This window comes from Chiloscyllium plagiosum, chromosome 33 (genome assembly GCF_004010195.1).
Source record: "Chiloscyllium plagiosum isolate BGI_BamShark_2017 chromosome 33, ASM401019v2, whole genome shotgun sequence".
In the NCBI taxonomy this organism is placed as follows: Eukaryota; Metazoa; Chordata; class Chondrichthyes; order Orectolobiformes; family Hemiscylliidae; genus Chiloscyllium; species Chiloscyllium plagiosum.
The window spans coordinates 28,720,294-28,732,828 of record NC_057742.1 but is presented as its reverse complement, the minus strand read 5'-3'; the positions used below and the strand labels follow the sequence as shown (position 1 = coordinate 28,732,828).

Here is a 12,535-nt window from a genome sequence, read left to right as displayed (position 1 = left end):
TGCAAATACATTGTCCAAAACGCTCCAGTGAATTGCATGTTCTTGGGTCAGAGCATAAAATATTTGTGGCTATAAGTTGTGACTGCAATGTCACTTGATTAGAATTTAGTTAATTAGAAATATGAAATGGAATATGGAGAAGGTTATTTCTCCTTATTCTGTGAATCTGTAGTGGTAGTAATTTTTTTTGAAAAGGATGGCAATTGGAGAGGGGAATCCCTTTTGAGAAACGGGACAGTTCTAATCCAGACTAATTCAGCTGTGAAAGAAGACCCAATGCTGTAGCTACTTTCTCAGAGCTACTGTCTCAAAGCCCTAATCAGCTGTGTGACATCGTTTTTGTTTAGCTATTAGCTCTTCAGTTGTTAATTACAGAGATTAAACTGCCTTTAAAGAAAATAAGAAAATAAAGTGCTTGCTGGTAGGATGTAACACAGTGTTGTGGGAACCTTGCAAAGGATTTGATGCAACAGCCACAGGCTGACAACAGCTGTTGTCGAGGAAGGTTCAAACAGGAAATAGAAAGTTTTTTTATGAATGAGCTCATTAGTGTCAAGTAAAAGCAAGTTCATACTTTTCTGATCCAAAGAAGTCGTTCTTTCAGACACTATGTTGATGTAAACATTTTTCTCATAAGATGGTGTAGCGCTGAGATAGGTTGGTATCTATTATCCATCTCTTACTGCCCTGGAGGGAGTGGTAGTGAGCTATCTTCTTGAACTGCTGCATTCCTTGAGGATGTAGGAACACCTGCAGAGCTGTTGGGAAGAGAGTTCCAGGATTTAGACCCAACAAAAGTGAAGGAACGGCAGCATAGTTCCTAGTCAGGATAGTGAGTGGCCTGGAGGTCAATATTGCAGGTGATGATTTTCCCCATGAACTTGCTGTCAAAGGAGCCTCGGTGTGTTCTCACAATGTATCTTGTAGATGGTAAACAGTGCTCCCACTCTGGCCGGTGGTGAAGGGAGTAAATATTGAAGGTGGTGGATGGTGTGCAAGTCAAGCGGGCTGCTTTATCCTGGATGGTATCAAGCTTCCTGAGTGCCATTGGTGATGCTGAGGTGGAGAGGGTACATCACTCTTCTGACCTGTGTCTGGTAGATTTCTTTTTACAGTACCAATTGTAACTTAGCACATAAGCCTATCTTCTATCTAAAAAAGGATGCAAAAAGATTGATGCAGAAGGCATTGCAAATCCTGAATTGGAACTATAAAATTCTAGGAATGCACAGTAAGTCTGTTAAGACCGGTAAAGGGAATAGCAAAGGCAATATTTGGGAGGAGACACTTCATTGGCTGCTATGGATTTCTTTGTTTTTATTTTAATGTCGGAAAGCTACAAATAATCTGAATGGAGAAAGTGAGGACTGCAGATGCTGGAGATCAGAGCTGAAAATGTGTTGCTGGAAAAGCGCAGCAGGTCAGGCAGCATCCAAGGAACAGGAGAATCGACGTTTCGGGCATAAGCCCTTCTTCAGGAAGAAACGTCGATTCTCCTGTTCATTGGATGCTGCCTGACCTGCTGCGCTTTTCCAGCAACACATTTTCAGAAATAATCTGAATGCATGATTTCAGTCTTCCAGGCAATCACGGATTCTTTTGGCTTTTCCATTTTGTGCTATACGTTTTTTTCTCAGAGTTGTCAGTGTGAAAGATTTCCGCTTGTCGAAGGGGGAATGAATTAAGCATCAAAACATTGTGTCGATAACCAAGTTATTTTCTCTGAAGTCAGTCATTTTTTTCAAAGTGCAATTCAGTCACGTATACACTAACTGTTAGCAAACAAATCAATCTCAGTCATAAAACAAAGAACTGCAGATACCAGAAATCTGAAACAAAGAAAAACACAGACATTGCTGAAGAATCTTGACCTGAAACTTTAATTGTCTTTTCTCTCCCCAGATGCTGCTAGACCTGCTGAATTTCTCCAGAAATTTCTATTCTTATTTTTTTCAAATCTCAGTCACTTTGTGCATTTTCAAATACATGCAAACATTCTGTGGATACACCAATTCCTCACCATCATACTTTTGAAAGTGCAAAATGTAATCAAAACTGTATTGCAAAAAAATTTTCATGACTTTAAAATATGACTCTTATTACAAATGGGTTATTTACAAATGATAATATGGAATATGTGGTTTGAACGACATTGTTGTTTGCCACTCCCCAGTACTGATGGTTTCCACCTTGAAAAATGCACTATTGACGAAAATCTGAACACATTGCCTGATATTGGTGGTGGGATAATAAATTATAAATTTAATAGTAGTCTAGACATGGCAATGAGCTTTATATATTTCATGATGAAGGATTTCAGTGACAATAAACTATGAACATGCACTATGTATTTTATTAAGCATGGGGACCCATCAGAATTATTGAAAATTGTGCTACTTGTGATAAAGTGCTTAACACTTGAATGTGATTTGTTTGTCCTTCTATTGTGCACACTATTAAAACATCAATTCCAGTTAAGAATGTAAGAAATAGACATAGGAAGAGACCATTCTGCCCTTTGTATCTGCTCCACCAGTCAATACAATCACGCTGGATCTAACTTGACTCCACACTATTCCCATTTGACTTAATTCCTTTATAGATATTGAAAACCTGGTGATCTCTATTTTGAATCTATTCAACGACTGAGCGTCTACTACTTTCTGGAGTATCTAATTTCCACATGGCAAACTCTTCATTCTGAAAATGTAAGCCCCAAGGCCCTAGTTCTTGACTTTTCACTCAGAGAGATGTCACTTGAGCATCTACCTTGTCAAACCTGTGAAGAACTTTACATGTTTCAATAAGATAACTCCTCACTCTTCTAAATGCTCAGAAACATAGCCGTAGACGACTCAATCTCTCCTCAGGAGAATCTTCTCATTGCAAGAATTAATTCAATTGCATTAAGGTAAGTATAACCTTTCTTGTGTATTAAGGCCAAAACTGTATACAGTACCCTCTGCACTGCCTGATGCAATAGCCTTAAGACTTCTTTTACTCATGACAATCTCGTTTAACAAAAAGCTTTCTAATTGATTATTGTATCTACATGATAACTTCCTTTGACCTATGTAGAGGGACACCAGGGCCCCTCTGAATCCCACCTTTTGGATTTTCAGAACTTATTCTGTTTTTGTGTATTTCCTTCTAAAATAGATAACTTTGTATGTTCTCACAAAAGTTGTGGGAAACCGATTTATGATCATAATCAATAAGCACTTTGCAAGGTATGAAGTCCATTATCAGACACATGAAGATGAGCTGATTAATTGGCCTGTATGTTATATATGAATAATGAATAGATATTATATTAAAGCTTGGTACATAGATTTTCTCTCTGTAAAATATTACTAACTCCCTCAAAAATTGATATTACTAACTTAACATCTGCTTGAACTTATAATTTGAGTCCTTTTTTTTCAAGGAGTTGAGAGAAATGTAGTCCACATGATCTATCACAAAATCATTTCACACTCAGAATTCATAGTCAAGGACTAGAACTGTAAGAAAAACACAGGATGTAAAGCTCTTTTGACGTGTTATGCTTGAAACGCATCTTATGATGTACTGAAAATTCTCTGACCTGTGAAAGCTGTTCACTGTTGCTGCAAACCCTCGTGCTTTCGAGTGATACAAGAGAGACGTGGTTTCACTGGAAGTGCATTGTCCTTGATGAGAAGGTTGTAGGTTCAGATTGCTTTCTCGGGCTTAAGACAATTGTCAAATCCAACATTCCCGTGCAGTACTAATGGAGTGCTACTCCTGCCTTTTATTAAACAGGCCTGCCTGCCTGCCCTCTCCAGTGGCCATAAAGAGTCTCATGAAGCTATTGTAAAGAACAGCAGGGGAGTTATTCCTCTGGTCATTATCACATTGACTTTAGTAGAAACTCTGTGTGAAAATTGTAAAGCATTTTGGGACATTTTGTGGTCATGAAAAGTGCTATATAAATGCAAACCTTTCTCGCAGCAAGGTTTATCCCCTGCATAAATTCCAAACTTCAGGCAGTGATCAGAGATGCAATGAGGGTAGAAAAGGGAATGGTGGGGGTTGCCATGTCAAGTCAACCAGCTGCTTAGCTCTCAGTTGTAAAGTATTGTTGGAGCTGAGGTGGGTTATCATGTACATCAAATTAATTTATTTAATCTGCCTTAAAACTAGAGTGGACAATCACTGGAATCAATGAAAAAGAAAGTCTGGTGGTGTGTAAAGTTGAACATTGTTTTGCTTTTGCACTGTTGCCCAAAACCAAATTTAAGTTCTTCCCTCTGCCCAGCCCATAACTCCGGTTTTTAGTTCCCTCATAGCAATTTGACAGTTTGCAAATGTCACTTAGTTTCCTATTTATCTCTGCTGAATTATTCAGATCAGTGCAACTTTAACCTGAATTTCAGAGAAAATGGCCGTTCTTTGAGAATATAGTCTGATTTCTAGCTACCTGTTGTAACAGGCATACAGTCCACATCCAACTGGTACTGACCTCCAAAAGAAAATCCATTTGTGACCTCCATCACAACAAGAGTAAAGCACAAGGATAAAGGGGGTTGAAGAAAATAGACTGCTGTCGAGTGAGGTCTTAGAATGGTCACTGTCCAGTTTGATTCCTGAAGAAGGGCTTATGCCTGAAATGTCAATTCTCCTGCTCCTTGGTTGCTGCCTGACCTGCTGCGCTTTTCCAGCAACACATTTTTCAGCTCTGATCTCCAGCATCTGCAGTCCTCACTTTCTCCCACTGTCCAGTTTTACACTTACTAGCTTCAAGCCTATTGCAGAGCAGGGTTAGCACTAACCAGAGTGGTATTGATGTTGTTTTTCAGGGCAGTGAACATTGTTATTACCATGGAAACATCAGAGGAAACCCCAACTCCTTTGTGGCTATGTCAACATGTCATGGACTGAGGTAAGTAAAACTGCCAAGGATGCACCTCTGTGCCACAAAGGCTTTGGCTGTTTATGTCTATTGGGTGGAGGGACAGGGAGATACACATGCAAGGAGAAAGCATGGATGTGATTGGAGCACTGAGATCCTGTTGTGTTAGATAGCAGGACCTCTTTAGCATTTGTATTTCTCAACATCCAGCCGAGTTGCAAAGGTGGCTGACTGGCAGAAAATGCTGCAGCAGAATCATAGAAGTCCTACAGTGTGGAGGCAGACCATTCATCCCATTGAGTCCACACCAAACCTCCAAAGAGTATGCCATTCAGACCTGACCCCCAACTCTATCCCTGTTACCCTGCACTTAACATGGCTAATCCACCTAGCTTGCAAAAAGGACCTGAGGGCAAACTTTGTTACACAGGGTGATGCGTGTATGGAACAAGCTGCCTGAGGAATGGTGAATTACAACATTTTAAAAGGCATGTGGATTGGTATAGGAACAGGAAGGGTTTAGAGGATTGATATATTTTTAGATTTTAATGAAATCAAGGGATTTGGAGAGACAGTAGGAATAGGGCATAGAGGTAGAGGATAGTCCATGATCATATTGAATGGCAGGGCAGGCTTGAAGGGCCAAATGGCCTCCTACTGTTACTAGTTTTGATGTTCCAATGAGAAATTGATGTAAATATGGTGATAAATTGTCCATCACTGATACTGGGATGCCCAATAGACACAGTCTACACACACACAAATTCTACACGCATACACACATTGTAGAGTAACAGATGGGTTGCTGTCATGTTACATAATTCACTCCATTGGCTCTCTAAAAATGCTACTCAACAAAATAAAGTAATTGCTGGAGAACTTCAACAGATCTGGTAGTATCTGTGAAGAGACATAGAACAGTACAGCATGGCGCAGGTCCTTCGGCCCTCAATGTTGAGCCAACCTTTTATGCCACTCTAAGATCAAACTAACCCACGTACCTTTCATTTTGCTATCATCCATGTACCTATCCAAGAGTCATTTAAATGTTCCTAATGTATCTGACTCTACTACCACCGCTGGCAGTACATTCCAAGCACCCACCACTCTCTGCATAAAGACCCTACCTTTGACATCTTCACTAAACCTTCTTCCAATCACTTCAAAATTATTCCTCCTTGTAATCACCATTTCTGCCCTTGGAGGGATCAGTGGATGTGTACGGCAAGATCCTTCTGTTCTTCCACACTGCCTAGAAACCGACCTTTAACCCTGTAATCCCTTCACACTTTTCCAGGTTGAACTCCATCTGCCACTTCTCAGCCCAGCGTTGCATCCTGTCCATGTCGTGTTGCAACCTACAACAGCCCTCCACACTATCCACAACTCCACCAACCTTCGTGCCATCGACATACTTACTAACCCACCCTGCCACTTCCTCATGCAAATCCTTTCCAAAAACCACAAAGAGCAGACGTCCGAGAACAGGTCCCTGTGGAACTCCACTGGTCACTGAGTTCCAGGCTGAATAGTCTCTATCTACTACCACCCTGTGTCATATCTGGCCAGCCAATTCTGTATACAGCCAAATTTCCCTGTTTCCCATGCCTCCTTACTTTCTGAGTGTACCCACGATGGGGAACATTATCAAACACTTTGCTAAAATCCATATACACCATCTGCACTGCTCTACTATCATCAATATATTTTGTCACGTCCTCAAAGAATTCAATAAGGCTTGTGAGGCATGACCTTCCCCTCACAAAGTGATGCTGACTATTTCTAATCAAGCTATGCTTTTCCAAATAATCATAATCCTGTCTGTCAGAGTCCTCTCCAATAATTTGTTCACCACTGATGTAAGACTAACAGAGAAAACACTGGAAATTGTCAGCAGGTTTGGCAGCATATGTAAGGAGAGAAAAGAGCTGACGTTTTGAGTCTAACTGACTCTTTGTCAAAGCTAAAAAAAAGGGAGAAATAGGGAGGTATTTATACTGGGCTGAGAGAAGGTGAGTCATGGCTCCAGAAGCAAAGGTAGCAATAAAGAGGTGATAATGACTGTGCATGGAGAGATTGTAGGGAGATTAGGAGCTGTGAATGACCAAGGTTGAAGCCAGTGCTATGTGACAAAATATGGGGGGGATGGATGAAGCAGAGGCCAAACATTAAATTCAATATGGCCTTCCCTATAGTTGGCATATCTATGTATTGAGCCAGGAATCCTTCCTGGGCATACCTGACAAAATCTGTGCCATCCAAACTATTTGCAGAAAAGAGGTTCTAATCAGTATTAGGGAAGTTGAATTCACTCATGACATCAACCCTGTTATCTCTGCACCTTTCCAAAATCTGCTTCCCAATCTGCTCCTCCGTGTCTCTGTTGCTATTGGGCTGAGGGGGGTGGGGTGTTGGATCCAGGTAGGACGGTTTGAGAGGGCGGTGCCAAGTTAGAGGGTTGGATCTGGGATGAGGTGGGGGGGAGCAGTGAGATGAGGAAATCGGTGAAATCGAAGTTGATGCCGTGTGGTTGTAGTGTCCTAATGTGGAAAATGAGGTGTTCTTCCTCCAGGTGTTGGGTGGATTGGATTTGGTGGTGGAGGAGGCCCAGGACTTGCATGTCCTTGGTGGAGTGGGAAGGGGAGTTGAAGTGGTTGACCACAGGGCGGTGGGGTTGCTTGGATGCTGCCTGACCTGTTGTGCTTTTCCAGTGCCACATGTTTTGACTCTGATCTTCAGCATCTGCCGTCTTCACTTTCTCCTGACCTTAATTAGATAGGTTAATATTTGAAGAATAAATACGTGTTGCAAAAATTATACAAAAGGAAATTATTCTAACTATGGGTAACAAAAGAAACAAAGAATAGCATTAGATCTAATGAGGATTCATATAAAGTTGCTAGAAAAAGATAACAAGCCAAAGGATTGGGAGAAGTTTAGAATTTAGGTAGATAAAGTAGATGGAGCTGGAAAGTATGGGTGCATTGTTCGTCATCTTCCAAAATTCTGTAGATTCTGGAACAATCTCAGCAGATTGGAGGGGCAGATGTAACTGCAATAGTAATATTTTTTTGAAAAAGAATGAGGGAGAAAACTGGGAATTACAGACTGGTTAACCTAACATCAGTGGAAGGGAAAATGCTGGACTCCATTATGGAGGATGTGCTAACAGGACAGGGAAAAACACAACAATGTTACACAATGTCAGTATGGAATTAAGAAAGGGAAATCATGTTTTGATAAACCTACTAGAGTCTGTTGATGATGTGGCTTGTAGAATTAATGATGGACATTCCGTCGGTGTGGTCTCTTTAGCTTTTTGGAAAGCCTGAGATGAAGTTCCACAGAAGAGATTAGTAGGCAACATCAAAACACATAATGTTGGTGGTAATATACTTGGCGGTATTATACTTGGCATGGATTGAAAACTAGTTCATAGACAGGAAACTGAGATTAGTAATAAATAGTTTTTTTCCCAGAGTGGAAGGCTGTGAGAAGTGGGAGGGCTTTTGCCCGAAACGTCGATTTCGAAGCTCCTTGGATGCTGCCTGTACTGCTGTGCTCTTCCAGCACCACTAATCCAGAATCTGGTTTCCAGCATCTGCAGTCATTGTTTTTACCCTGTGAGAAGTGGGAGTCAGTTCTTGGTCCGTACCTGTTCATTGCATATATCAATAGATTAGATGGGAATCAAATGTAATATTTTACAATTTACAGATGACTACAGAGTGAGATTGTGAGTAGCGAGGAAGATGTAAAAAGAACTTTCAAGGTGATTTAGACCAATTGAGTGAGTGGGCGAGTGCATGACAGATGCAGTATAACTTGGCTAAGTGTGAAGTTGTCAACTTAGTTTGGGAAAACTGAATGGTAGGGTCTGTTTTTGGAAAAACCGAATGACAGAGTAATTTTTAAATAGATTGAAAAATGTTCTTTTAAAAGGCACACAAAGGGACCTGAGCATTCTTGTACATGGGTCACTGGAAGCAAGCTTACAGGTGCAGCACACAGTTAGAAAGGCAAATGGTACATTGACATTCATTGCAAGAAGGTCTGAGTCTAGGAGCGGGAACATATAACTGCAGCTGTACAGGGACTTGGGGAGAGAGAGCACTTGGACGGTTGTGTGCAGTTTTGGTCTCTTTACCGAAGAAAAGGTCTACTTGCAATAAAGGGAGTTCAGCAAAGTTTCTAGAGGCTGCTTCCAGGGATGCTAGCTTTGTCTTATGAGGAGAGATTAGGGCTGATATTCTCTGGAGTTTAGGATAAAAGGATATCTCACTGAAACATATAAAATTCTGACAGGGCTGGACAGACTGGATACAGGGATGATGTTTCCTCTGGCCATGGGGTCCAAAACAAGGGTTTACAGTCTCAGGATGCTTGAATTATATACCCCTGCTCCCATTTTCCTTTGTATCTATATTTCTAAGCTAGTGCAGCTCATTCTCTGGCTATGATTAGCAGATAAAGCAACTCCAACCCAGAGAAGAATTGGTGCGGTCAATTGTGTGAAAAGCTGCAGACGAGTTAAGTAGGATGAGGGAAAATAGGTTTCTTCTGTTATAGCCATTTAGGATATGACCAGTGTGAATAATCGATCTTTGAGTGAACTCCCACACTTGCTGTTGTTAGTCAGTGTACATTATTTACTTGGGTTGTAAATTATGATGTATCTCTCAATTCACTGTGGATTCTCTTCAACATAAAATGATTTATTGAAAATATAGTTTACATAAATGCTATACTTGATCAAGAGTTGGTACCTGGGGAAGATGGATTTCAACATTGTGAGTGTATGCCGATATACAGAAGTGACCAAAATGATTTATAGGAGGAACAAAAGGTCCCGGGAAAAGAAATTACTAATTTTTAAAAAAACAGATAGAGGTTATAAAGAAGGACTGCGTTTTAAAGATAAAAGCAGGTTTTCTATTAATGCAAACATTTCTAACACATTCAGCCTACAAGAGATCAGTCAGGATTGTGAATATACTTTGAGCTAATACCTAACTATGAATTCCTTCTCTCTAGTGGTGTGTTTAATGATGGAAACTTCACTTACGTTATTGAAGTAATGCACGGCAAAACCGATCAGGTAAGCCCAGATCTTTATGTCAGATCTTTATGTCAGATCTTTATGTCAGATCTTTATGTCAGATCTTTATGTCAGATCTTCATGTCAGATCTTCAATAACTTTCTCCATCTGTCCAATGTTGTGCCAGTAAAATATTTTCTTTGGAGCTCTAGCCATTACAAGTAGGTAAAAGAATCTGTCTTTCAAATTGTTTTGAGTGTCTCCTTGAAAGGTAAGATCTGAAGTAGTGCAGCATGGTGAGCTGGAAAAATCTTTCTTTGATAATTGCATAACAAATGTTGTTCTTGGAGACTGTACTGAGAAATGGCATGGTCATTCTGATAGTACTCATCTTGCTTTAGTGATAACAGAATAAGTTCACCTTGTGCCTTACAAGAAATATGTCCCAATACATCTGCTTCCTTACAAGCCTCATTCCTAATGAAGGGTTATACCCGAAACGTCGATTCTCCTGCTCCTCTGATGCTGCCTGATCTGCTGTGCTTTTTCTGCACCACACTATCAACGTCTGCTTCTTTGTCTAGCCTTTTCAGCATCTAACAGAATAACTTTATTGGCTCCTGTGAGATTAGTTTAAAAAAAAGTAGCAAGGGAGGTGGTCTCTGGACTATACTGAGCTGTCACTCAGCAACTTGGAGAGCATTGTCCTCACAGCAGCTAATCTATGTGTGAATGATCCATGTGCTAACATCCGAAGTAAGGAATTAATTACAAGTAGGTCTAGTAAGCAAAGTATCACCTGGAAATCTAGAGTATCAAAATTACTGATATATTGCAAATTGAATTGCATATGTCATTTCAATTGGTTGAAGATTGCGATCCTAGATTGGGTTACCGTCTGCTGCAAGACATAACATTTGATGGGGCATGTTCATCTATCCAAGGTTTCAACACTATTGGAATTACTGCTCAGTATAGAATGGTGTTCACATATATTGCAGATGAGACAACACTAGCTATACTGATTAGTTATGTTGCTTGTCTCACCATTTGGCTCTGCTTTCAGTAATGAATGACCACGCAGTCTGGCTTATTGTACATCTGCCACCGAAAAGCTGAACTGTCCCCAGCCAGTTTTGGATAATCCTGTATACCAAGGCCCAAATGAGCAGGCTGATCCTGGCTGAACAAGCAACTGGAAGCTTACCTGTGCATACAAGCTTTAGATGGTAAACCTCCAACAGCACACCCCTAATCTGTTGAAGATTTTATGAACTCATGCCTGAGTTCTCTGGGTTAAAAATGTATCTAGAGATTCGAATGTCTGATGCACCTGAAAATGTATTGAGATATTTGAATCTCCAGCAGTTTGTAAATAAACATCTTGCATTGTTGTTTGGAGACTTGGCTCCCTTATTTCACAGGATTCTGAAAGCTCAACCAGGTAAACATTTTGAGCTGGATTTTCGCCAACGAGGCGGGAAGGTTGAGTCAGAAATTTTCTCAGCTTGGCAGAACCGTCTTCTATAAAAGTGCCCCCACCTGCCATAATTTCAGTTCAGGGATGCAGGGATTGAATCTCTAGGATGGGAGCTTGCTATTTTTGGAGGTGGGTGAGTGCTAATGAGGAATTATTAGAAGGCCAATCTTGGTTCTCTAAGACTTTGGCCTAGTTATATTAAAAGCCCATTTGCCCTTTTCCCTCCCTCCCTCAAGTTACCTCCTATCCACTTCCAGTAATACCTCTATGCCCCTTCCTCATATATATCCTTTGCCACTATAGGCAAACCATCTCCTGTGGAGATGAGTGTAAACCAACTTCCAATAATCTTCAAGATTCACATTCACACTTGATATTGTAAAAATGCGCATAAAAAAATGTAAAATTCTCACAAAGTCTCAATAATTTCCAAAATTAACAAAGATCTACTCACTTAGCACATTGAAAACAGCTAATCCTTTAATAGCTTCTTAAATCCATGAATTAAACTCTGAATGTAGAGGCCCCCCACCCCACTGAAATAAGTAGTCTTGAAGCTTTTGAACTTCAGCCAAGTAATCATAATGAGCTCCGTTGTAGTAATAGTTCTTGAGAAATGGCAACAATTAAGTCCACTGAATTTGCAAGAACAGATGAATAATGATTTCTTTTTGCCTTGAGCTACAACAAATGGCCTTTTAATCAATTCCCTTGGCAGTGGATATCTGCTTTTTTTTTACTCAAAAGAGCTGCAATTTAACTTCATTTCTAAAGGATTTGGAATTTAAGTCACTTCAGATAATGACACACAAACAAGCCCAACCACCCATTATAAGCATTTACACTTCCTTCTCAAGATCATAGTGCCCATGATACAGATTGAGGCCATTAGAGCAGCAAGACTTCTGCTTATTGGAACTCAGCATTAACTTCAAATGGCCTTGTTGAGTCAAGCTTTACCACCTGCATGATCATGCCGTTTTGCCAACAATACTGGGATTTATGAGAAATGGGTCAGGATTTCCATATCTGGATTACACGTGTTGTTTTTAAAGGCCTGTGGAGTTTACCCAGTATCACACAAATCTAGCCCTCACACATAAATTGACAGTGCATAGGTTTCTGGGTTAACATAAGATAACG

At 40.3% G+C, this 12,535-nt stretch overlaps 1 protein-coding gene across 8 annotated transcripts in view; it reads left to right on the top strand.

The window, feature by feature from the left end:
• Positions 1–12,535, top strand: part of adam11 (ADAM metallopeptidase domain 11) — a 165,265-nt gene that overhangs the window by 50,165 nt on the left and 102,565 nt on the right. For all 8 annotated transcript variants that reach the window (XR_006309220.1, XM_043675211.1, XM_043675210.1 and 5 more), the window contains 2 exons: positions 4,821–4,903; positions 9,908–9,971. Coding sequence is in view for 7 of the 8 variants with exons in the window: in XM_043675211.1 (XP_043531146.1) it covers positions 4,821–4,903; positions 9,908–9,971 (147 nt within the window). In the remaining variant the exon portion in view is untranslated. The remainder of the gene's footprint in view (positions 1–4,820; positions 4,904–9,907; positions 9,972–12,535) is intronic.